Genomic DNA, 25,212 nt, shown 5'->3' on the forward strand with positions numbered 1-25,212 from the left:
GAGCCTGTTTCTGAGCTCTCTGAACTGGCTGCTGAGGTGAAGGAGCAGTAGAGTTTCTGCTCTGGTTGCCAATTAGGCAGGTAACGTATCCCTGAGAAAGATAGTGTGCAAGAGCTAATTATTTTTCGTATGCTGACGCCTGAATAACTTGAGCCTGCCAGGTGCCAAATGCCTCTGGAAAACTCCCAGTTCTGTGGGAACTGAAAGGTTCAATTTGTTCCTGACTGTTTAATGGAGTCAGACCCTAAAAAATGTAAACTTTTAGCACAAAGGCTCCTCATCTGCCGGGGGGAGAGTGAATCATACCCATGAGAAACATGACGTAGAAAAAAAGACTCCAAATTTTTAGTGACCACTGATCCTGTAAGAGCATGATACGTGCTACCCTGAAAGCCTGTCCCAGAGGTGGATCAATGCACCGTACCTTGCACCATTTCCTTACGTTGCTGTTTGTCTACTTTCCTGTGTGAGTCACTTGGGTTGCGATCCCTGGTTTACGTGCTTCTAAAAGCTTGTGCAATGTTGTCGTGACTGTTATGCAGTTGGTAGAAGCTTTATGTGTTTATTGCGTTAGGTTTACATAAAATAAAATACAATATCTGTATTCTGGATAAATAAATTACTTAAATACCAGGGTGACTGGTCTAACAGAGTAAGTTAGTAGAAGGTGGTGGCATGGGGAAAGGTAGGTTGAGCCCTGGCTTTGGTGTGGTCGCCAGTCATCTGTTAGTTTGTAACTGATTTTTTTAAACTTCATTCTCTTAGTTGTCTGCCTGTGAATGATAAAGAAAGAGACGACGCTGTCATTGTACACATGAACTGATGTGGTTTTACTGCATTTGGCCACACACTTAAAAGAAATATGCTGGTACAGAGCAGCCACAGGTCTTATCTCTGCTGGCACTCCTTTCACAAAAGAGTGATCTTTACATCAACAGTTTTCCATCCTTGGCTTGATAACATTGCAGTCTTACCTTTTGCTCTTGGTCCGAATGCAGAGACTAAAAACACTCAGTTGATGCAAACGGTGGGTTGATACAACACACAGAATGGGGTGTAGATGTGCTTCACACAACAGAGAGCAGAACTGAAGGGGAAAATGTTGCTTGGAGGCAAGACGCCTCTTTAATTGATTATGGCAAGGAAAATCAAATACCATATCTGTTTTTTTTCCTGGAGTATATCAAGACAGATCATAACTAACATCTGTTCATGTTAAGCAAATACTTGTCATGATTTAAACTTCTGTTTGCATACAATTCTGAGTAGTGCATCTTAAAGTCATACATATTCATATAGAATGAAGAATGCATAATGTCTGCATAAAAAGATAAGCTGTATGACTATATATGAAGACAACAACTACAATTCTCACAGCACTGTCATTGGTTAATTTTAAAATATTCAAGCATTATTTAAAAAACAATAAGCTGAACTTAAAACTACACTACGAAAAAATTGTATAACTGAACCAATGCCAACTTGTTTTTCTCAATATTAATCCATTTTAAAGTTTCCCTTTTTTTTTTCCTAACACTTTTTTTTTTAATTAGTTGTTATTTTAACCTCCAGTAACATGATCAGACTTCTTCTGCCTCTGGGCAATTGAGTTATGCTCTGATCTTGAGTTCTAAGGGAAATGTTCCATTTTATTTTTTTCCACAGTTGAATAAACAGTACCATGTATACTATCTCTTGTGTTAGAATAGCGTTGTCTTCACATAAGACTCAAATAATGGTATTAGTCATTCATTTCCTTGTACACATACACCCTATTGCGTGTTGACAGGTTTATAAGGATGCAGTGGCAGCCGTGGGTGCTGGGAAGCTCCTAGACGACAGCCTTTGAATCCTTGCAGTCCTGAGCAATGGTGCCTGAGTTAGTCTGTTTATTGTCTGCTTTCTCTCCCAGATGCTTGACTTGTCTGAAAGATTAATACATTAACAAGAGCGGTAAGGTCCAGGGTTGCACATCTTTAAGACATGTTTATTAGCAGATGGCACATGAGATTCAAAGGTCACTGTGGAAGGTAACATTTTAAAGTGAAACAACAATATTTATGTTCAAATACTACACTGATGAGATCATACGGGAAAATGTTTCTGATTAAATTAGTTTATAAATAGCCACGATATAGCTATTGAAAATTCCAAATGCCACTTTTAGTCTCCTTTCTTTTATTCTATTACTTCCTAATTTATTTAGCAACAGAAGACTACCTTCTTATGTAAACAGACTAGCATCTGGAAAAAAATCTATACTGGACAGACAGTCCCACTTTCTTAAATAATTGAAAATCCAGTGTGAAACCTCGTTCTATTGTCTACTACTTAAAGCTAATATTCCATGTAAGAGGTTTTTAAGACCTGAAAGAAATTTTAACTTTTAAATTCTCTAGGGTAAAATTCATCTTGCAGACGTAAGGACTTATTGGCAGATAGCTCTCCTTATTCACAGGCAATATCATGTGCTACAACATATTTGACAAAAATCATGTTATGCTACTTACACAGAATCCATACAATGAAAAGAAAATCCTTTTCTTTAGGATTTCCATAGGAGGACTGACTGTCTCATAGCTCATTAGTAAACATTATCAGTAACGCTAAACCTGAAATCTTACTTATCCTGTCAAATTGTCACAAACTGTATGCAAATTCCAGAGGAAATAGTTTTGCATGGGTTTAAAAGGGCAACTAAGCTCTTAATTAACATTTCTTATCTACCACGCCACACAGGCATTAAAATGCAGAGGATTTAAATGGTACTTACTTTTCATGTGATCCGTTTTCAACTTTCATAGCCCCTTCCACTGGATCCAGTCCTTGTTCTGAAAACTGTTTCAAGGCACTTAACGCTGCCTAAAGAAAAAATGAGTTGTCAAAAACCCCATTGACACAACTGGATTAACACCAAATGAAGGAAGGTGTGTATTTTGATACTCTAGATTTAAAGAATTCCCTGTATATTGAAGCCATTTAGGCTACAGAGCTAACAGAGTGGGTACATAACAGCTCCATGACAAACAGCTGTGCTTGTGCACAGGTTTGAGGGTATCTTCTTCTTCCTGGGGACATGAGTGACTTCCGCTTGTGTTAATGCAAGCTTCAGCACCTACATGAGGAACATGATATAGGATTTAGGCTTCTTGCCCCTCTGTACTGTAAAGTCTCTCCAGCTTCCCCATGTGCTTTCCTAGAGCCCACACTTTCCAGAGCTTCCATGGACAAACTCTTGTCTTGTAGATGATTGCAGAAGGTGTGAGCAGTGGGAAAAGGGTCAGCAGGACACTACTGACACTCCAAGGCTGGACCTCGAACAACACAGCAGACTGATGTCTTATGCACAGGTAGTGAAGTGTGCTAAACAGGGTGAGCCAATATGGCATGATTATGAAGCATCAGCAATAGAAAAATGATCAATTTTTAGCTGATATTTTTCTGTGCAAGTGCTTTCTTTATTAACCAATTTCTCCTCAGCTTCATGAGACCTGCTTTCGGACTCAAACTTGTTCTTCTCTCCCCCCTAACTGCTTTGGTAAAAGACAAATTATTTTTTTTGTAATTTATTTAGCAAAGGTCAATTATGAAACTCTCGGGCACCACGTGGCTGACTTTGAAAACACATCCAGCGCAATAAAACAGTTGAGGTCAGTTCTGTCTTGAAGGTGAAATGAAAAGCAGAAGTGAAAAACTGATTTTCCTCTTTAATCACTCCCACCTACGATACATTCAGAATTAATGACAGAGGGGAAAAAAAGGTAACTTTTCACAGACACCGTCACCCAAGGTAACACCTCAAACACTGGAACTGACTGCAGGCCCTACAGCACTGTTCTTCACAGTGAGGTAACAACTGCTGTTTAAAAAATTGGAAGTTGCTCTCGTCTTATTTCTTGGGACAGAAAGAATCCCTGTCTCTATCTTCATTCCCATTCCTCTCGGAGGGCAGGGACTCTGTCTGGAACAGGAGCTGCCATTGCAATGAAGTACTAGATTTGCTTTCATACTAATTCTTTGCCTGGATTATCTCAACAGCTCCTTCCCTTCAAAGGTAAGTTTATACAACTTAAATATTATTAGACAATGTGTATTTTGGTGAGATGAACAACAGGACAAAAACTGCCAGACTGCCCTAAAGTAAGAGACCATGTATCCCAGATTTGTCTATAGTAATGACTAGCTGTTAAAGCTTCAGAAGGCTGTACAAGGTGCTCCCACCCATAATGCATGAAGATGGAATCTTTCTAGTCTGTGAAGTTTTGGGTTTTTTTCCTTAGAAAACAAATAAAAAATTAAGCATTTTATAAAGTGCCTTGGTAAACCACAGATTATCACTGCTACTACCCACCCACTCCACCTTTACCTTGTGTTCTGGGCCCCCTGTATCTGACAGCTAATCTGTTCTCTATTCACTCCTTCTTCCCATCCATTGACAAAATTTCCCCCTTAATCTTAAAATCTCTACTACCCACATCTTTCTTCTTTTCCATGCTATGACTAAGAGCTGAGCTTCAGCTTCACCACAATAACAACTTCTCCCATTACAGGATCTTTCACTTTTATCACCCATTGAGTTCCCCAGTGAATGAATTCTCCTTTTCCTAATTTCTTCTGGTTTTCTTGACATTTTGTTATATTTGCATGTTTTATAAGATAGCTCTTTCTCTACCACCTCATAGTAGTTTGGACGTACATTCTCAACCCTTATAAGCTCTAATCACCATCTGTATTTCCATCCTCAGTCTTGACTGCACAGCAAAATCACTGTTCAATCCAAATAATTTCTCCCAGTGGCAACAAGGGTTTTCACCTACTCTTCTCTCAACTTCTCTATTCCAGTAACCCAACACATTTCTTCATCGCAATTTCTCTCTTCTCCTTCTTTCCCTGGGGTCCTTTTCATCAGAATGCAAGCACTACTCATCATGTAAGGAAGGGGAGCGATTTGGGTTCCTATGCTTCCTTGCACAGGACTGCTTCTCAACTGTATTTTAGTTGGTCATGGGTTAGCAACTATGAGAACCAAACAATTCAATGGGTAGGTACTGGCACATAAGAATATCCTGTCTTCTCATATCCATTTTTCCTGATGCACATTACCAAAACAATCAGGATCTCCTTTCTTCTTATGTATGTTAATCCAAAAACATTATCAGGAAGCACTGTAAGGAGAGAAGGAAGCTGAGACATCTGCTCCTCCTACACAGTTTAACTGCTAGCTCATCTGTTTCTGAACGCACCTTGTTTACTTTTTTATATCCATTCTTACCTTCCGGGTCTGATGTGTGAATTGTAAACTTGTGGAAGAACTATTTGTTCAGGTTATTTGTTTGTACAGTGGCTTGGATGAAAAGGCCCTGAACATAGTTGGTAAGAAGTAGAACTAAGTAATGTTTCATTCAAGGTTAGATCACAGGCTAATCACATGATGTGCAGAACAGTATGATCTTGATCAGTGGTCACTGAAATTCCCAACTCATTGAGAGGTTGATTAGACCAACCCAAGCTTCCTAATTCCTTTCTAGAATTGCTCTGAATCTAAGTACATCTGACACTCACTACTGTTTTACTCATAAAACTGGCTATTGCAAGGCATACCACATAAATTACAGAGCAGCTTTCAGGGTTGCTTTCCAGAAAAACTGCTTTGGAACTTCCTGGAGGACTATTAGCCACTATATCAATGGAAACAGATCACGAGGGCATCTATTCCCTTCTAATGGCAAGGGAAGAAGTACTACAATATAAAATAATGAACCCTTTGCCTGTAAGCATGGATCATTACTATATGGGTGTCAAGGAAGTAAATATGGAACAATTAGAGGAAACATGTAAAATGAAGGTATGATTCAAGGTATTTAATGATAAACATGTTTAATACCAACACATCCAAATCTTAATGCTTGTAATGCGGTGCAGTCTCACTTCTTCATCTCACCCTTCTTCAAGCCATGCCCTACCCAAACTGAAATGTGATATAAAAGGTAAGATCTCAGATCTATTGTGTTTCTGAAACCAAATACTGGGGGGGGGGGGGGGGGGGGGAAGCTGCAGGAAGGCAATCCTGTACCTGTATCCTTGATCTTCCAAGTAGAGGTGTCAGGGTGTTTGTGTAAGCACTGTTGAAGAGCTAGCCCTTTACACCATCTGTCCCTTCATCTCTTCAAAAGTTCATGCTTTTCACTACCAAGTCCCCACTCCCCATATCTTCTGCCTCAGTCCCACATCTTTCCCAAGCCACTCCAGTGGCCCTGGTCTTCCCCTCCCTACTATCCACCGCAGAGCTCTTACTTCTTTTACAGCAGAGGCAATCACCTCTATTTCTTCACAAATCTCCCCCTACCCAGGCGCCTGCTTTTTCCTGCTCCTAAATGCTCTCCCACCCAGGACCCCCAGCTCCCAGAGCTAAACTTTCCTTCCCCAAGTCCTCCTAACCTCCGACATCTCACAGTCTATCTTCCAGTTTCCTAACATGTTCCAGGTTTATGAGAGTTATGATTTCTTTTTCATGGAACCGTGTCTTTCTCTCCATAAGATATCTGTGGTGGAAGCCTAACTACTTATATGCCAACTTTTGCAACAACATTTGAATTTTGGTAAAGTTTCTTTCCTTTTTAAAAAGGCTATTCACGAGATGTGACTGAAAGCCAATAGGTGGATGATAGAGAGACCTTTGCAGTGTCTTAAAATCTCCCCCTTTTCTTTCTCTGATAGACTGCTTATATTTGGAAGGAACAGCAAAGCTGAGAGAAGCTGGTAAGTAAAAAATACTTTGGACCTTAATACATGCCCTTAATGTTTCTCCTCTCCCAGTTGTGCCCCTAGACAGACATGAAGATGCTGGATTCAGGAAGGAAGCTGGTAGCTGAGAAGCTGTGACCTGAATAGTCAGCAGAGTGACACAGGGCCTAAGTAATCTACAGCGAAGAAGAGTTACAAGCAGACATTGGGCTAATTTAATCCATGATTCAATTCTATTAGTCCCAACAGATTTACACCACTTGGCTTAAATATAACTTGTGAATGGCAGATAACTTAGGTTAAATGAAAAGGAAAGAAAAGAATGGAACATTTGACAGTGAATCTGGTGAACAATTTCCTCTCTTAAAGGGTCAACACTTCCTTCCATTGATATTTTTCTTACAATAGAGCATCTGCACAGATACAGAGAAATTTTTCTCTCCCCCAGAAGATTTTACAACTGTTTTGTGAGTGAAGCCCCATAGGTTACAGAACAGATGTCCTTACACATTTCTTGTATCACTTGTTTTCTGTGTAGCTACAACAGTGCCAAAAATACGATGCCAACAGGATGCACCGCACTGCTAGCTGTTTGTCTTGGCTGCCATTCCCATTATTAGTATGTGTGTGTATCAGGATGGGGATGGATGTTTCCAGTCATTTTTTAGCTTTCCTCAAGTCAATTGGCAATTAGTAAATAGCATTGAAACTTGTGAATATTCTTCCTGTTTCTCACTCTGGGGATTAAGCGTCTTATAATGACAATCTAGTAACATTAGATCATTCTTTTAGCAAGAACAGCAGACAGGCACTACTACACTAGCCCATGTGCATTTAAGACCACATCCTCACGATAAAATTTTCACATGTTTGTTTTAGCACAGTATGTGGTTTGTGTTTTTCCTCTTAAATCTATATTACATTTCAGGTTATTCCATGAAGCTGAAAACCGTAAAAGTTTGTTGCTCTCTGTGGCCCCTCCAGTTGACTTTACCAAGGAGGTCTGAGACAATCCTAATAAACACACTGCTTGATACTGTTAGTTTACTGCTGATATGTCTCCTAACATCAGTTTTCTAAGTACATAAAAAACCATATTCATCTTGGCCTTAATCAGTGTTTTCTGAAGACATAAAATTATGGGCAGAAATAGTTACGCTGCAAAACTGAACTAAGTCCAGAGTAGGTCATGAAGGACAAGATTTTACTGTCTTTAGTAGCTGGGTCTTAGTTCAAGGTTGAGTTTGCAGAGTCAGATGACTCATTGTGGTCATACCATAGCCACATGCCATATACACGAACAAGTTTCAGGCTGTGCCCGAGTTTAGGCTTGAGAAAATGCTTGCATGCCAGGTTAGTCCTCGACTTCACTTGCAAGCCAGAAGCCTAGACAACAGCAAAGTTCATGCATGAACAAAACTGGTAGCAAGTGTATTTACAAACAATCAACGTTCATTTGTTTTCTAAGCCAAGAGAAAAAAAAAATACCTCCAAATCAGGGAGGTTCTTCCCCTCTCCCTGACAACTGAGGCCTCAAAAGGCAGTATCATCTGTACAACAACATTGCAGCAAAGCTGCCTGCATCAGTAATGAGATGCACTTCATGACTTTTTAATATGTGGACTTAAATTTCACATTTAAAGGCTATTGAAAAAACCCCAACAATATCACAGCTGTAGAGGCGAGTTTGAGGACTTAGTGTCCCAAAGCTGAGCAACTACTTAAATTTGTATGTATTCAAAATTATTGCTCTTGGTGATTGTTTTTATTTTCTCTTGATGAAGAAAATTTTGACCAAGCTTCCACCTGGCTTTAACTTGTCCACACCCAAAATTGCATGCACACAGAAATGCACAAAGGGAAGATATATTTGCTTGTGTAGACTTACATACATACACACAAAGCAGCTAAAATTTGACTCTTTAACATATCCATTTAATTCTCTTGAATTTACCAGGTTGACTACATACAAGCTAAACAAAACCTAGGTGATGGGTATTGCAAACAAATCCCTTTTCCCCACAGCTTCTGTTGTAAATGAATTTACTATATCGCAAGCAATAACTTCTGTTAGGAGTTTTTGCAACTTTCTTCACAACGTGTTGTTCTCCCCAGGTGATTAGATTTCATGTGATCCAGTGTTAACATCTGTTTAAAAATTAAATTCAGAAAGGCTTTTCACACTGCACAATGTAAACCTTAATTAAATGACTTTAAGCCCTGTCTTCACACAGTTTATGATATGCATGAAAAACACAGGGTTATAATCTGATTAACTCATGTAGTTTACATGGAAATAGCATTTTCCACAATGATTAATCTCTGCACAAAGGCATAGTCACCTGATAGGCACTACAATTAAGGCTACAGATTGCACCTGTCAAGAGAAAGAGCTTGGAGGATAGAAGGAGTCCACTATCTTCAAACAATGAATGATGATTCACAGATGTAGCTTAGAACAAGTCCTACATACTAGTTAATGCTACCCCCAGGCAACTCATGCAGCCAGAATTTAAATGACACAGAATCCACATACAGCAATAATGTTGCCAGCTTTTTGGGGGTAATCCTAAGTAAGGATTAACTGTTCTTGAACAATTTTTCCAATGTATTAAGCAGGGCTTCTATCAACAACAGCATGCATGTCACCTTCGTCCACCTAGTTTTATCAGACACTTGTACTCATTCCTTCGTGCCTCTCAATATTCCAAGAAGTGGATGGAGTGAAAGACACTATTCAAAATGGAATTTTATTTCTGTAGGTTTTCATCTTCAATGATCTACTTAAGTAAAGGGACTGCAGAGCAAGTCAACTAGGCATGGCTTATTTTCACATGTGAAACACCGCGCTAGAAATCTGACCGCCATTCTCGGGACTATACAATAATTCCAGGAGTAATGAGTGGCAAAGCATTCTTTCAAAGCCCAAGAAAGAGCTGCATGGTCATCTGGGGGAAAACAGTTTTATTGCTTTAATGGTGATACAAGGTTTTCTAGTCACAAAGAGAGAAAACCATGCTGAAAAGCACCTAATTTTAAAAACAATTAAAAGGTATGCTTTTGTAGGAAGAGTATTTGATAAATAATACTGAAAGTCAAACTCATTTAACACTAATGTAAGAGATTAATCCAGCATGAAGAGGCTAGTGTGGTTGCCAAGTTTAGGTTGCGTTCTTACTTGTGGGTGGCTATAAGAGAGGAAAGGATTGGTAAGATCTGTAGGGGACTGCTCTTAAATCTGTATCTTCTCAGACTCCTCCCTTTTCACATATTCACAACTGTGAGGAGCAACATTTTCAAGTGCTACCAAAATGCTGACTTTTGCCTTTGTAGCAATCTATGCTGGAAACCAGTAATTTGGCACTTCTTCATACACATCTCGAAAGAGCTTTCAGGTTCAATGACAGTATCTACTGAGGTGTGTCTACATCCTCCAATGGTGAAGTGAACTGTGAAAGTTCAGTGCCAGTATCAGGGGTTAAAATAAACCTTCATCTAGCCTCTTTTGTCAGATAATTTCAGTACATTTTCAGTGTATATTCTTCAGTTCTGGTCTAGAAATCTGAAGTAAATTTCTTTCTAAATTCAAAACTTCATATTTTTTCTTCAGTTGTTAACAATTGAAAGAACAAAGAAAGAATCATGCATCATCACAGCTTACTTATGAACATGAAGAAAAATATTTTAAAGTTAAATTTCCAAGCATTTACACTACATATATCCACAGAATTTCACCAGACAGCAATTAATCTTAAATTAATCTTGTTTCTAATTTTGTATCCTCAGACAAAAGCTACTTAAACACTAACTTTCAGAAAGAGGTAGACATCTAAGTAATAGAGGTGCTTTCAATAATTAGAGACTTCCAGCTGAGAGCATTTAGATGGCCAATTATGGTATGGGTAGGTAGAGGTTTAAATGATGCAACTGAGACAATACTCACGCATGATTGAGAAGCTGCAGACAAAAATTAGAGGAGATTTTATGAAACATGGCTTCAAACCTAAAACTGAAAACAGCAGAATGTATATCCTCAGGCAAAATCCTGCACCAGCAGGGAAGAAAGGCCATGAATCACTGTCTCTTTCATCACTGATGGCTGGAAAATATCCTTGTCAGCTGTGTTCTCAGCACAATTTGGTTTATTTAATTATTTATTTATAGGCATCTCTCCACATCACTGCCATAGATTCGCAAGTCCACTGTCATTAACCCTCTCTGTATTGCAGGAGATTTTGACCTCTTTATTTTAAATAAGTGGATTGAGGCTCTTGGCTGTATAAGTGTTCACGGTGAATTCTAAAATATGCTGCAATAGACAATCCTGTCCATCTGTCTGACGTCTACAGTTCCATCCCGTTTTTAACATCACTACCACAGCCTTCACTACATAGCTAGCAGTACGTAAATGAGGCAAAGACCACGTCATTCCACACCAGGGAATGGGCCCCGACCCATATGAGTAGCATAGACATAGCCAGAACTGTTTTAACAAAATGAATGAGCTCTAAACTGAACTGTATTTAAATAAAATATAAGCATTTATTCTGTTATTTAAGTGGTTTTCTTAGACAACTGCTTGTGGAAAGTGGTCAAAAAATGGGATATTCAAAGATTTTTTTACGAATTCTCAAAGATCCACACCAAAATTAGTACAGAACAAAATTTAAACTACCAAGTATTACTCAATGCTTACTTCCATGTGGTTACTCTTCTACTTAGTAAACAGAAATTGTAAAATACACTCACTAATATTTAAATACTATTTACTTCTCCTTGAAAATATCCTCTTCTTCATGAGACAAATGGTCAGCGGTAGTTTTATTATTCATGTTTTTAAAGAGAAGGAAACTGAAGTGAAGAGAGAGTGCATGAGCACAAAAAGTGCTGGCCCAAGGTCAGGCAATAAAAGAATCAGTTTTACCAGTTTCAGTGCATTTTTTCATAGCCCAAGATAGACAGAGATTCTGTGAAAAGGTATTTCATGATAGAAAATAAAAGAACAGTCTACACTGCAGCCACAATTTTAATTCAAATGCCTGTTCCTGTCACTATCACCCAGCAAGCTATAATCTTCCCATTAATGCTAAACAATTTCCAAGACACAGTGGAGAAAAAGACTCCCTTTTAGGAGAAGAGGACAGGTGAGAGCCTCTAACATTTTGTTTTGCTGAAATATTCTAAAGTGTACTTTTTTACCCCCAATGCTTTACAAAAATATTTTTTTTTCCTTTAAAGCTTGACATGTTTCTGTTTCTAAAGACCATATACTTTGCTTTATTTATGGGAGTAATTTCCTAAATATCAGATTCCTTGGTTTTAGCAATTTTAAAATGAAGGAATGTTTGTTCTCTCATACCAAGACAATTACCTTAGATTTTAAGTGTGTGTCAGACTAAACTTGACATGAAACTTTGGTTTGAAGACAAAAGCAAATGATTACACTTAATGCAAAGGGCTGCCCATTGACTTCTTCATGCAGCACATTATAGCTGGAACAATGGGGGAGTTTAGGGCTATAGATTCTTGCATTACATCTGTAATGAAGCCCATGTACTAAACTGTATCGTATCTCTGCTTCTGTGTAACTCTACTCCTGTGGCCTGCATATCGGCATTCAGAGAAGGACACTTCCACCCTCAGAGCCCTAACGGCCAATCCCCCTCTTCATTCTCCAAGTCTCATTTTACAAGCGTGCATGTACATCCAACAAAGTACCAAATCTAGACTGACAGCTAAAAGCATTATATGTAGCATATATGGCATGTAATTAGAAATCTGAGTGTTTCCAAAAGGCAAAAGTTTTTGATTCTGATCTCAGAGTATTTTTACACTGCATTAACCAGTATTTTTCTCCTAATTGAAGTTGATTTAAGTGAGATCAGAGTCAGACCCAAGAGCTACAGGCTGAACTTCTCATCCGAAGGAGTTTGCAATGTAATTTTGTCCTTGCTAACTGTTGATGGCTTGTCCTCATCCCATTTTAACCTACAACCATCAGCTCCTTTAATGGAAGTGTCTATAAAGATCTTCTCTAAAATATGCTTTTCCAGCACACTTAATGTCTTTTAATGTCTTTCCAATTAAATCCAGATGTGAAAAGCTTAAGGAACAGTTCTCAGGACTGAAAAAGATGACATAAATCTTGCAGCTGACAGAGATCCCACTGAGCTCAGTTGGGGAAACTCACAGAGGACTTCTTGTGGGCCAGGAAAGCTGCTGGGTATAAAGACAGATGTGTATACTCCTATTAAAAAAATTTAAATAAAAACTGACTCCTACAATGAGATATCCACAATTATCAGGGACATAACTAACTCAATCCCTCAATGTGCTGAGCACATCCTGTGAGGTACAGATTTCCCTCATCTTTTTGGAAGTTTATCACAGTGGATGGCGGTCACATCTGTTCAGGAAAGAGCCCTTCACCTTGCAGGCTTGCAGCTCCTAAACCAGCGTAGGGGCTGATTCTGGAAAACGCTGTCTGTCTTGGTCTTGTACTGCTATCAACAGGGAGATAATGTGCTCAGCAAAAAGAGACTCTGAATTTCTGCCCTCTCTCCTTTACCTCCTCCATAATCAGGTTAGCAGATTAAATTGTGGTTTCATTATAGAAGAGTCCCCAAGTGTGCTATTAATTATAAATTCTTACCAATCTGATGGGAAACTGGGCATTCCTAGTAGCTGACTACCACTGCTGGGCAAGTGCTGTTTGTGCAGCTGTCAGTTTGGGGTTTGTTTTGCTGTAATCACTTGTACACTCTCAGGATTTTTTTATTTTTTATTTTAACAACAGTAGATCGCCTTATTTTGCCCCTCTTGAACTGTAAATGTGGGCTCAGCGCAAGCCACATCTTTCAGAGGGACAGGAAATAACCTTCCCTGCCCCACCCCCACCCCCGGCTTGTACTAAAGAAAGTCTCTAGAAAACTGCCTGATGCTAACAACTTTAATGCCTTCCTACCCTCTTGCTACTTACTTACTTAGTTTTTAAACTGGTAAATTATCCAGACAGATCAATGATTTTTCAAGAGCTACATCCTCATAAGACACCAGAAAGAAAAAAAGGAAAGATGTTCTGGGATAGAAGAAAACCCCTTTCCTAACTGAAGATTAAGTCCATGTTTATTAATGACAGGAACTTCAGTAGATACATTTTGGAAAGTATTACTTAATTTTATTGCATCTTTCTAATGCCCATAGAAAGGTTTTAGAAAAGTTCTGTGTCATGAGTGGGTGTATGGATATCTGAATTAAAGGACAGTCTTGCATACTCAGGGACAATAAGGGATCAACTATGGGATCTGGACAGTAGCGCAGACCTAACACTGAAAGTGGTGGGCTCCTAAACACACGCACAAGAGCTCTTGAAGATAAAATTCCTCTGGTTCTCAACTTGCTTTATTTTCCACAATGGCCAGCACTTTTCAGACTATCACTCCTGCAGGGCTGAAGGCTGGATCTGACTCCCACCAAAATCAGTGCTTCATGAGCATCACTCAGGAGACACGAGGAATGCCCTTCCCTTGGAATGAGCTGCTGTCTCTGCGAGGATCCCACTCTTGGCTAGCTCAGGGAATGAGCTCAAATCTCCTGCGCTTTGCTGCCAGGGACCACCAGGCCAGCTCTGATTTATAGCTTTTTCTTTGCAGTTTTATGATACAAGAATGTTCACTTGTAATTACAACAGCATTTTGTTGGCTCCCTGCCTTCACTTGGGTATGTACAACACCATATCCTTCATTCCAGCCTTTTTATGTCAAGACCCAAAATTTGAGATGAAAAGTACATCAGAAGTATGTTGCAGATCTTGCTACACCTCAAAGAGAGGACTCGTACATATTTGCTGTGGTACACACATGACCAGCTAGATAGGACATTGAACTGGGGAGTCAGGAGGAGAGTTGGTCAAGGTTGTTTCTCAGAAAAACACTAAATCAAGAAGCAGACCCTTTTATGATAATATGTTGGTTTTGAGAAAAGGTTTTCTAGGTCCAAGGTAGACTCTCCAGTCAAAATATCACAGACAAGCACCATACTTAACCACTGGGCGAATTACTATGCTTGGTGTGGCACATTCGTATACTTGTTGGTTCTTCTGTGTGAAAAAATTTCAAGAGGCCTTTAGCTCATTTCAAAGTGAATGAAAATACTTCAACTCTTGAGGTGTTTTGTGGGATAAAAACCTGTTTCATTCAAAAGACAGCGACTTTGCCACTAATCTGCTGTGTGACTTTGGAGAACCATTTTAGCTCAGTATTTTTCAGACATATTCTCAGTCCCTGACTTTGAGATCATCAAGCAGTACATTTTCATCACTTGTGGTGTAAATTTGATTTCGTCATTTTCAGTAGAGGCATACACTTCTTCAGAGGAAATTCCAGGTATTTTAGATCCCATTTAATAGTTAACTGTCAAACAATTTCCATGTCTTTTAAACAAAGAATACTTCTGTGCTAGCTTAATTTATAGCACCATATATGTCCCATTTAAAGTGACTGTGATTAAGAAGAAACACTAAGGTTAGATTTTTCTACTAAATGAGAAAAGTTTAAAGCCAATAAACTGTATCTAGGATTTTAGCTGGGAGATGAAATAAAGGGCACATTTGTTCCTGGTCACTGAATTTTTAACCTGGGTCTGTTGCTCCTGCTGTTAAGCTCCTATACATTCCTTACTAGCCCTTAGCGTCCAGCAATCCCAGCTCTCAGCATCTGGAATTAGAGGTGAACTGCAAAATAAAAACACTTTTGGGGGAGAGCTGGTGTATGGCGAGGGCCACATAATCTGACAGAAGACAGCAGCTGAAAAGATTAATGTTTAAAAAGAGGACTTCTTCCATAGAGTTTCTAAATTTTTAGATTAGATGTATAAATTGCAACTTACCATTCAGATCTGAGGATTCTGACAGGATCCGGAAAACGTGCTGCTGAATCTGGTGGGTAAAATGCAAGCTGTACTTTGTCTAGCCCCTTAGTACAGGAGTGAAGAGCTTGAGCCTTATGCTTGGATTCAGCTTTCTATCTCAGGTATCAGAATACCTTTCAAGTGCCCCAAAGTTTGCCTTTATTATACAGCAAGGAGGAAAGAACCCCCCCTGTTATTCTAGGAACAAAACAAAGCTATTCTATTTCTGTTCCCCCTATCCCTCTTCAAGCTTATATTCATATTTCTAATAATATTGTTTTTAAGTAATATATTTTAACTTGCCTTTTTGCAATACAGGAGCAGTATCATGGCTTCATTGCTTCTCCTTTTACCTCAAAATCCTGAGGGCATTTGGGTATTTCCTAAAGGTGAAATAAAAAACTAATCTGCCTTCAGTGACTCATCACTCCAGTGATCAAGTTAAATGTCAGCATTGCAGAAAACTCTTATAATACATATTTTTCCCCCACCTAGTCTAGAGCTGCTATTTTACACACAAATTCAACCATTTCTTTAGCAAATGCATCTTGAGGTGAAGGATTAGTCTTCACTTAAAATCAGTAACAGCTACCTTCCTATTCATTTTGTGAAGTGGCAGATGTATCTTTATTGGATTATTTTATATTTTCTACTGCTTGCAGCTCCCCTTTTTAATGCAAGGGTCGAATCCACCCTCAGACTCAGCTTCTACTGCCTTTCGCATGTTGATTGAAGTAGGAACTGGCTGTGTGCACCTGGATTTGCTCTACTGTCATTAACCCCTACTTGTGGCTGCTACTGCAACACAGGTAGAAAGATAGAGTACTAACAACGTGGGATGGATCAGGCACTTTCAGTCATCTCCATGAATGCTGTCCTATGTGCTTCTCTGGTACGAAGGGTATACATTGGGTACTATGTAGCTCAAAAAAGTGCTTCAAGAGAGACACTAACAAGCAGGAACCAGATTTCTTCAAGAACTCTGGCTTCTCACGTTCAGGAACCTCTCCAACTGGCAGCTCAGCAATGCAGATTAGACACTCCTTGACTCTGATTAACTGAGCTCTGCAACTGTGGACCTGCTTTTACTCCATTTACAGTTACAGTCAAAAATATAGATATATGTCCAACAACTTTACCGAACAGCTGGCTTTTCGTCTGGAAGATCTGCTAACAGCTATTTTATCATTTCATCCTAGCATCTACTATTAAAATCCATTAACCACAGCTGTCAAAAAGAGCTTATTCAAAATCTTGCTAGTTACAAAATAACCTGTCAGTTAGATTCCATAAAGAATTCAGGTGCTTACAAATTAGGCTCTCTAAAAGCAAAGTTTTATATAGCACATCCCTGGAATAAAATCAAAAGTCTAAAGTTAGGTACTCAGTTTCTTTATTTGGTGTTAAGAGGAGAGCCAGATTTCTCTGAAGAGCGATCTGAGAAAGCTACATGCTGAGTAGGGAGCTACCTGCAGGCAGTGAGGTACTCCAAGCCCAGAGGTGAACTCCTGCTCCTCCCTGGAGTTCAGCTGCAAAGCCAGGACCACAGGCAGAGGACCCAGCAGCTTGGTCAGCTAGTGTCTACAGATGCACAATCCTCTCCTCAAGACCGCTGGCTCTTCCAGTTCTTCAACAGGCCTGAGCAGAGCTCAGTGTTGTCACTGAGATGATGACCACTGGAGAAGCTGGTGGAGGTCAGACTACCCTTTTTGTCAACAGCACAGATGTGAGAACAATTATCCAGATTAAAAGAGATACAGATTTCAGATTTCTTAGCTGTAGGTCAACAAGCCACACATCCCACCTCCTAGGTGACAATCTAACCTCCAGGATCAGTGATAGGGAAGATTCAGCTGCTGCAGAAAAAATAACTCAGCATTCATGGATCAAAGAAAAGATAGTGCAAGGAAGACCCTGACTCCACAGGTTAATGATCACAGCAGTTACTGAGCTATCCTGAGGATCACCACATGCTCCCTAGATAATTTCTGTTCGTTATCTAATTGATACTTTAACACTAAGTTTAGAAGTGATGAAAGCAGGAACTGAAATCCAGTACTTCTGCTTTTCAGTGCCTTCTTTAACCAGTACGATGCAATAATATTCCTTCTCATGCCTTCTCTGTGCAACCCTAAGCGTTTTAAGTTTTTGTTATACAGTGGCTCTGGTTATCTGGGAAGGTAGATAAATAGCTGTACTTGCATTTAGACAGTCTCCTGTGACATGCCATTATGAATATGTTAAGGCTGTGGAAGGAATGGAGTCCGAGTTCACATTTCCTGAGAAAGTCTATGTTACTGTGTAAAGCACAGAAATCACTAGCAACTGCTCCAACCACAGCTACGAAGGAAAGCCTTCAGGATGCCATTTTGTCTAATATTTTTCCATATGAGGCATGTTAATTAATATACAGCTCTACCTTAATAAAATATTTTATTAAGATAAATAATAATAATCCTTCACTACTCAAGCTCTCTTTATGCAAACGATTCAAATAAGCTGGCTCATGTATGCAAACCCTGTGAGAGGGTTTCCAGGATCAGGCTACAAGCAGTTTTACTCTGCCATGATAGAGTAAAATTAGGTTACTTAAAATCAACACACTCACAATAAAAGCAGAAATATTAATGTAACTTAAATGGGAATAGAAACTAAAACATGATGCCCAGTCTCAGTTAGCTCTACGAATTTAATACTTTTAGCTGTCACACAAACAATACAATCATAGCATGAAGGAAACACTCATTTTTTAAGGCTTCTACCAGAAGTGGAGAAAATACCCTCATAACCATGCATATTACACAGTAATATTCTTCAAGCACAAATAAGACCTAACTGAAACCATGCTTGAGATAACTGTCATGCTATCAAGTTACAATAAAGAGAAGAGGAGATCAAGCTTATTCCTTCCTTCACAATGAAATCAGTATAAACAAATCATATAATGTTTGGACACCAAAATCCTGAAACAAAGAAACTTAGAAAATCTCTTAAAACCACCCACAGACTCCGCATGCTGGTCTGTGATTATACAACTGGAGAAGATCATCCAAACTGCGATGTAAACCAATGTCAGCCTGCAAATGATAGTACTACAATCGTTCTAACAAAAAATAAAGCAAGTCCCTGGAACAGCCATCAGTAAGGAATACTCTCATGTTTATCTAACCGTTTTCCCCATAAATGAGGAATACCTTTTTTAAAACTTGGAGAAAGAAGACAACTTAATCCCCATACTGAGGACAATAGCTCTCTTGTGTGTCTTTACTAAACTGCAACACACATCCAGCTAAACAAAAATGAGCCTTTTACCAAGAGTAAAAGAGAAGGTTTCCTAATGCACCCCAATGCCTGTTGCATTTCAACCTGCTCCACTATGAAACCCATTTTGCTCTCATTATTTGTTATGCGGGAATATTCACCCTCATTTTTAGAATTATAGATGCCAAACAGCTTATCTCTCTCCCATGGACTACACACAAAAAGAGAAGATCGAATGCTGACAGCCTTTCAGTTATTACAGGAAAATACAGTGTTTCTGTAGACCATATTTCTGCCTCAGAACTGTAGGTTTTGTCCTTGCCTAGCAACCAGGAGCAAATTATTCTAGATCTGAATAAAGTGTGCCTGTCTAGAAGAGACTTGAAAGAGTACGACCAGTTCTCTGTCTATAGATATTGCCTTGAAAGTGTAAACCTCTATGTACTTCTTAGGTAAAGCTTCATGAGATGCAAGACACACAATATTAAAGATGCTAAAGCAGTGGACTAACGCATTAGCCCGGAAGGTGGGGTCTACGACCTGTCCATTTTTTGGCCTGTTTATACTCAATTTAAGATCATATAAGGCTGAAAAATGTTTTACTCAAATAAGTTAATGATATGATATGAGCATGTTCCCTTTTGCAAATGCTGTGAAAAGCAGTGGCATTTCTTTCTTCCTAGCTATGCCATAGAGGAATTTCATCATTCAAACATGTATTTAGTACAGAAACTCACTACATTAAAATCAACCACCCCTGACAATCAGTTAATAATTTATATTTCCCTAACATTAATCTCATTCTTTTCTTTAAGCCACAATTGACTGAACTATAACTTGGTATCAACAATGGGTATTAGTCATACAAAAGAAAAGAAAAGAAGCAGTAATGAACTGACAAAGCTTGTTAGTCTTCTCCAGTAAGGGTGCAACAATTAACAATACAGTGAATGAATATCAATCATTCAAATGCAGTAAAAAATCTCTATATATAAATAAAAGAAATTAAGAATGGTAGCTGACAAAAACTCAGCAATCTTGGAGAAAAAAAATCTAATCATTATTACACTTAACAGACTGCGAAAGAACACTTTGTTAGGAACATGACAAAAAAAATTGTACTAAAAATGAATAAATTGTCACTCTTAAGAAAGCATCTTCTGTAGTATTTACACAAAATTTGTTCCCTCATATAGTCATAGATGTTTCTTATATTGCTAACATTTGATCCTTGCTAGGTCTTACGTACAACACCGTGCCTGGCTAAAAGCTGTGCTACAGGCATCAGTGTTATCAGCAGTTGCACATTGAGTTAATAACACACATGTGCATGAACAGTGCTTTTCAGGAAACATAAGAAAAAACGTTTCTAGCTGCTCTTTGTGATCACTAGCTCTCCTGTGTTTTAACTATTGCAGTGATTTCATCAAAGCTGGTCATATATTGAGAGCTAAAGTCAAATTATTTTCCCCAATATTTTGATATGATTTTTAATATGCAATTTTAACTTAAAATGTTTGTAATTTAATATAAATTATTTCGAATTGTAAAGGCAAAACACAAAAGTAAAAAACGCCAATTTTTTAAGTCGCATGTTTAATCAAAACCTAATTCCCACCCTTCACTGGGGTATAGGCAGGAAAGAGTTTTCAGTAAACTGGGGACAGAATTGTATGCTGATATTTTTCGTATCGTGGTTGCAAGTTCAAAATGTACACTACATATTTTAATAAACAACATGCTTACTTTGCTAATAATTTCTAAAAAGAGCAAACTCCTCCTTATAACAGCTGCAGCGGCCCAGATGTCACAGAAGCAGAATGCTTTTGCTATGCCGGGGAGGGGCAGGCCTTCCCTTTGTGCAGGCACATGGAGGTCCCAGCCTTTTGCAAGCACATCATACCCGATGGAGTTTGGCCATGGGAGAGGGCAGGAGCATGTGCAGAACTGGTTTAATGAATAAAACATGCAATGAATTTATTTGTTTCTGTGCAGATGGCAAAGGAGTATCAGACCTGGTTTGCTGATCGGAAAACAGCAGCTCTACCCCCATGCCTCAGTCACCTTGTTGCACCACAGTGAAACTGCTCAGTTTTTCTGATTCGGCAACAGGATCAAGTTCTAGCCTTGAAAAAACTGACTCCATACAGTATATGATGTGCACATGCCAAATAACAACATACCAAGTTTCCAGAGTTGATTGTTTCTAATGAACAGGCAGAGGAGCTGCCCATGCTGTTTGGCTTGTGGGAAGATAACATTGTCTATTGTTGTCTCTACAAGGCTCTTAATACACTGTTAGACCAGAAAGAGCAAGTAGCAAAAGCACTGATTTCTCCTGGAAAACAGTGTAACTTCTTCCTTGTAAAGCATTGTGGTAGGTCTTATCTGGTAGCGCTAGAAACTCCAGCCCTCCGCTTTCCCAGGGAAGTGGCAGCACAGAGCTCCTAGCCTCCTCCCAAGATTATTACTCTTTCTGTCCCTCATTCATGTTTGTCATCAGTTCCTCTCAACACTGAAAAATTAATCATGCCCATTTCACTGTTGCACTGGTTCAGTCTGCAGGTTTCCTTGGCTGACAGGGTGGATGCTATCCCTGGGCATCCAAAGAGCTAATCAAGGGGTCTAATGGAAATGGAAGAAACAGGTTTTTGCCTTTAACATCCCGTAACGAGAAAAGGGTAAGCAGAGGGTGAGGTGAGGCTTGAGATCAGACAGAAACTGATCTGTGATCCTCATCATGCAAATGAAGGACTTAGTCATGCAGTTTTTTTCTTTGGAGAATGCTACCAGGCAGGAGTAACTTGACAGCTGTACTCTCATAATAGCCAGTTTGGATTCCTGTATACTCTTCAGTCCTGTACATTGTTCTATTACTTTGCACTTAGGTGTAGAAAACTCCATCCACCTGCACTACAGAGCATTAAACCCTATCTCTGCTAAATCTGCCAACACAGAAGCTGATTCTGCCAGTGGAATTATTTGATGTGGTCACTTACTACGAAGTGGGTTGAAAGCACAAACTTCTCCCAAGCCCACCACTGCGGAAACAACTGTAGCATTTTACTGATGTGGGCAGGACCCACGTGAGCAAGGGCAATTTGTAGCACACTTGAAAAATAAGTTATTTTTGAAACAAAGAAACAAAGTTCCTTTGTTCAGTTTTAACACGTTTCTTGAGTTGTATTACCCACTTCTCCCTTTCCCATTCCCAAGGAAGCTTCCATTAATCATCCCTCTAATGGAAACACTTGTGTCTGATCACTGAGCAGTGGACACAGGCATAGTCTTGGGCATGCACTGAACAAGAAGCCCAAGGGAAGCCTAGCTGAAAAGTTTGGGAAAGCAAGGATGCCTTTTTAAAATAAACTTTGGAGAGGTCAGCAGGACAGCAAGGGGTCAGCACCAGGCAGCCAGTGGGTGGATGGCACAGGAGAAAGACAACAACACTTGTCATTAATTATATCTGTTGGAATGCTACACATTTTCCCCCCCAAGTGGTAGTACTCCAGACATCCAAGCACAATCTCTCCCACGTCCTACTCGACCCCAGGCAGGGCACATGCCAAGAAGCTTTCATACACTAGAAGCCAAGAAGTAGCTAATAGAAGCGGAGGTTAAAGAATTTAAATTGTCTCTCCACTTTGAAACATTTTTTCTCTGGTTTAAAGCCATCCTCTGATAACTGTCTCTTCTACCAGTGAAATACAAATTCTCTTAGAGCTAAATATGGCTAGATTTCTGTGCCCAGCCTCAAGCTAACACAACTCTGACTTTCTTTGAGAGTAATAACTCCTGGGGACTGGACTGCTTGGAACAAGAACTCCACTCCTAAAATTGATCCTGCAAGTCCCTAATACCACGTACCACTTAGCTGAGCCTAGCTGTATCTGATCTGCAAAGGTGTTTTCTCCTATAAATATTTTTTTCGCAAAATGTCTGCAAATGCTGGAGTGCATCACTACAGGTGATGCTCTTGCAAAACTTTGAACTATCCCTATTTATAAAGATAATTGTTTCATAGCCAGCAGTATCTTCTCTTTTAATAAAATCCCCAATAAACTGTTGATTGGAGAAGAAATGGCAGGCTAGTAATTCATGGATGGATCCATTCTCACTTAAACCTGAACTCACCAAGGATATAGTCAAAGTTCATTCTCTGTTGAGAGCAGAAGGAGGTATCTCTGGAGCATGATTTATCCTATCCTAAAAAGATAGGTGGGAGGAATCAACCTCTGGAAATGCTTCTCTCTGTACTTTCGTTATAGAGAAACCCATAAAACCAGCCCAACCTAGAAGCGTTGTAGGTGTCTGAAAGGTATGCAAGATGTTTTAGTGACTATATAGTTTATGAGGAAGCTTTTGGTATTAGAACTCCAGCATAGTAGTTATAAATCATTGTAGTTATAAATCATGGAAGGATATTACCTGTCCGTGCTGTAAAAGTTTCTGCCCATTTATGCAGCATGGCCTTAGATGTCTTAAAATCAGTTTGTGGAGTTCTTTAGTGTACATGGAACAAAAAAGGAGAAGGGGGTGGGGAGGATCATTCTGGAGGAGAGTGGGGTGTCCCCTTTACACTGCAGAACCCAGTTTCACACTAATGGAACTACCCTAAATCCATCTCTCTAAGATTGCAGTAAAAAATAATATATCTTTTTTTTTCAGAGAACAGGGAGATCTTTAGAAAAAGAAAATCCTCTGACAGGTTAAAAAACTAGATTGTGCTGTGTTTTCATTTGAATGATGCATCCAACAGGGAATATTCAACCTGAGTGTTACTGTCCTGCCAGTTCAGGATCCAAGTTGGGCTTCGGAGCCCAAGTTAAGTCACCAAATGTTTTTGAGAGCTTTTATTTAACTTTTTCTCTGTAGTTTTCAAGCTTTCATACACTCATAAAACATGGGCAAAAATAGGCTCACTCTACAAACAGAAAATATTGTGGAAGGAAACATACACTGTGGTAAGGCACAGTACCCACAGGAAAGTATTAATCATTTTTTTACTAAAAAAAGGAAAAACTACCCAATGCTGAAAAAGTAGTAGCAGTGTCAAAGTAACTTGCTACGTGGATAAAGAACTCCAGAGTGACACCCACAGTGTTTGGCACTCGGAGGTCCAGTCTTCAATCCCAGCATTGAACAAGAGAGGCAAGAATAGAGACTGTTACACATAAGAATTTAAAAAGCAACCCTTCCTGCCTTCCCCTCAGACAACAACAGCAAACAAGGGAAATAATGAGCCTGGTTGTGTTGATTTAAACCATTTGCAAAATTGCAGTTCTGAGTTATGCTCGTATTAACCTGAGACCGGATGCCAGGCTTCCTTTCCTATTTTGAGAAATTCATCATAGCTAGAAATTGCTTCTACAGGAGATGGAGAGACAGTCCTAAAACACAATGCAAACACAACTAATTCACTACTCAAAACCACAAAGAAAAGTGAGAAAGAGACCTGACTGAATCATCAGTTTCAAAAAGAAGCACCCTTAGGTAGCAGAATTCATTCCTCAAATTTCCTCTGAGACCTCATTATGAAAGCAAGTTGGCACCACACCCCAGTACACTTCCTTCAGTTTAGCTCCTCCCTCTCTGCAAATGTGCATTGATTCTCCTGGTCTGTGTTACTTGGACTAGTGATGAAAGTTACAGGTTAGTCAGATTTCTGTTCCATAGCTATAAACCACATACATGCATCAATTCATAAAGCCAGAAGGGAATCTGAATTCGTCTAGTCTATCCTCCTGTATGTCCCACTATGATAGTGCTGTCCTTGTGTGTTGACCAGAGAAATCCTATCCTGCTCCACAGAGTGTTAGAGATGTTTAGCAGCTTCATTCCATGGCTAAGCATTTTTTTGCTCAGAACTCATTCTTTGTCATCTGAATTTGCATACCTTCAGATCTTTGCTATTGGTTCTTATTATGTCCTTCTCAGCTAGATCAAAGATTCCCTTAGGAACCAGAAATTTTTTCTTCATAAGTACTTTGACAGAGTCAAGTCAGCTCCCAATTTTTTCATTTAGACATTACACCAAACGAGCTCTCAAGTCTTACCAGAGGCATTTCCCCCCACTTCCTCCAGCAGATACTTTTTTGTGGCTGTTTGCTGAAGTTACCTCAGTGTTTCCATATCCCTCTAAAAATGCTGACATGAGGACTAGATTAATTCTTCCAGCATCAGCTTGACCAACAACCAATGCCATATACAAGGATATCCCTTGTAACTCATACTTACTGTTGTCTGTGACATTTGTGGTCAAGTACTGTAATGGGAACTCTTATTCGGTTGCCCATCTTG

General features: G+C 39.3%; 1 protein-coding gene across 6 annotated transcripts in view; it reads right to left on the reverse strand.

The window, feature by feature from the left end:
- Positions 1–806: 806 nt before the first annotated feature.
- The window catches only part of STAU2 (staufen double-stranded RNA binding protein 2), a 178,947-nt gene continuing 154,541 nt past the window's right edge, over positions 807–25,212 (reverse strand). For all 6 annotated transcript variants that reach the window (XM_075085253.1, XM_075085250.1, XM_075085252.1 and 3 more), the window contains 2 exons: positions 2,774–2,862; positions 807–1,925 (listed from right to left, as the gene is read on the reverse strand). In XM_075085253.1, the coding sequence (XP_074941354.1) occupies positions 1,832–1,925; positions 2,774–2,862 (183 nt within the window). In that variant the 3' untranslated portion in view covers positions 807–1,831. The remainder of the gene's footprint in view (positions 1,926–2,773; positions 2,863–25,212) is intronic.

The sequence above is a fragment of the Phalacrocorax aristotelis genome, chromosome 2 (assembly GCF_949628215.1).
Source record: "Phalacrocorax aristotelis chromosome 2, bGulAri2.1, whole genome shotgun sequence".
NCBI lineage: Eukaryota > Metazoa > Chordata > Aves > Suliformes > Phalacrocoracidae > Phalacrocorax > Phalacrocorax aristotelis.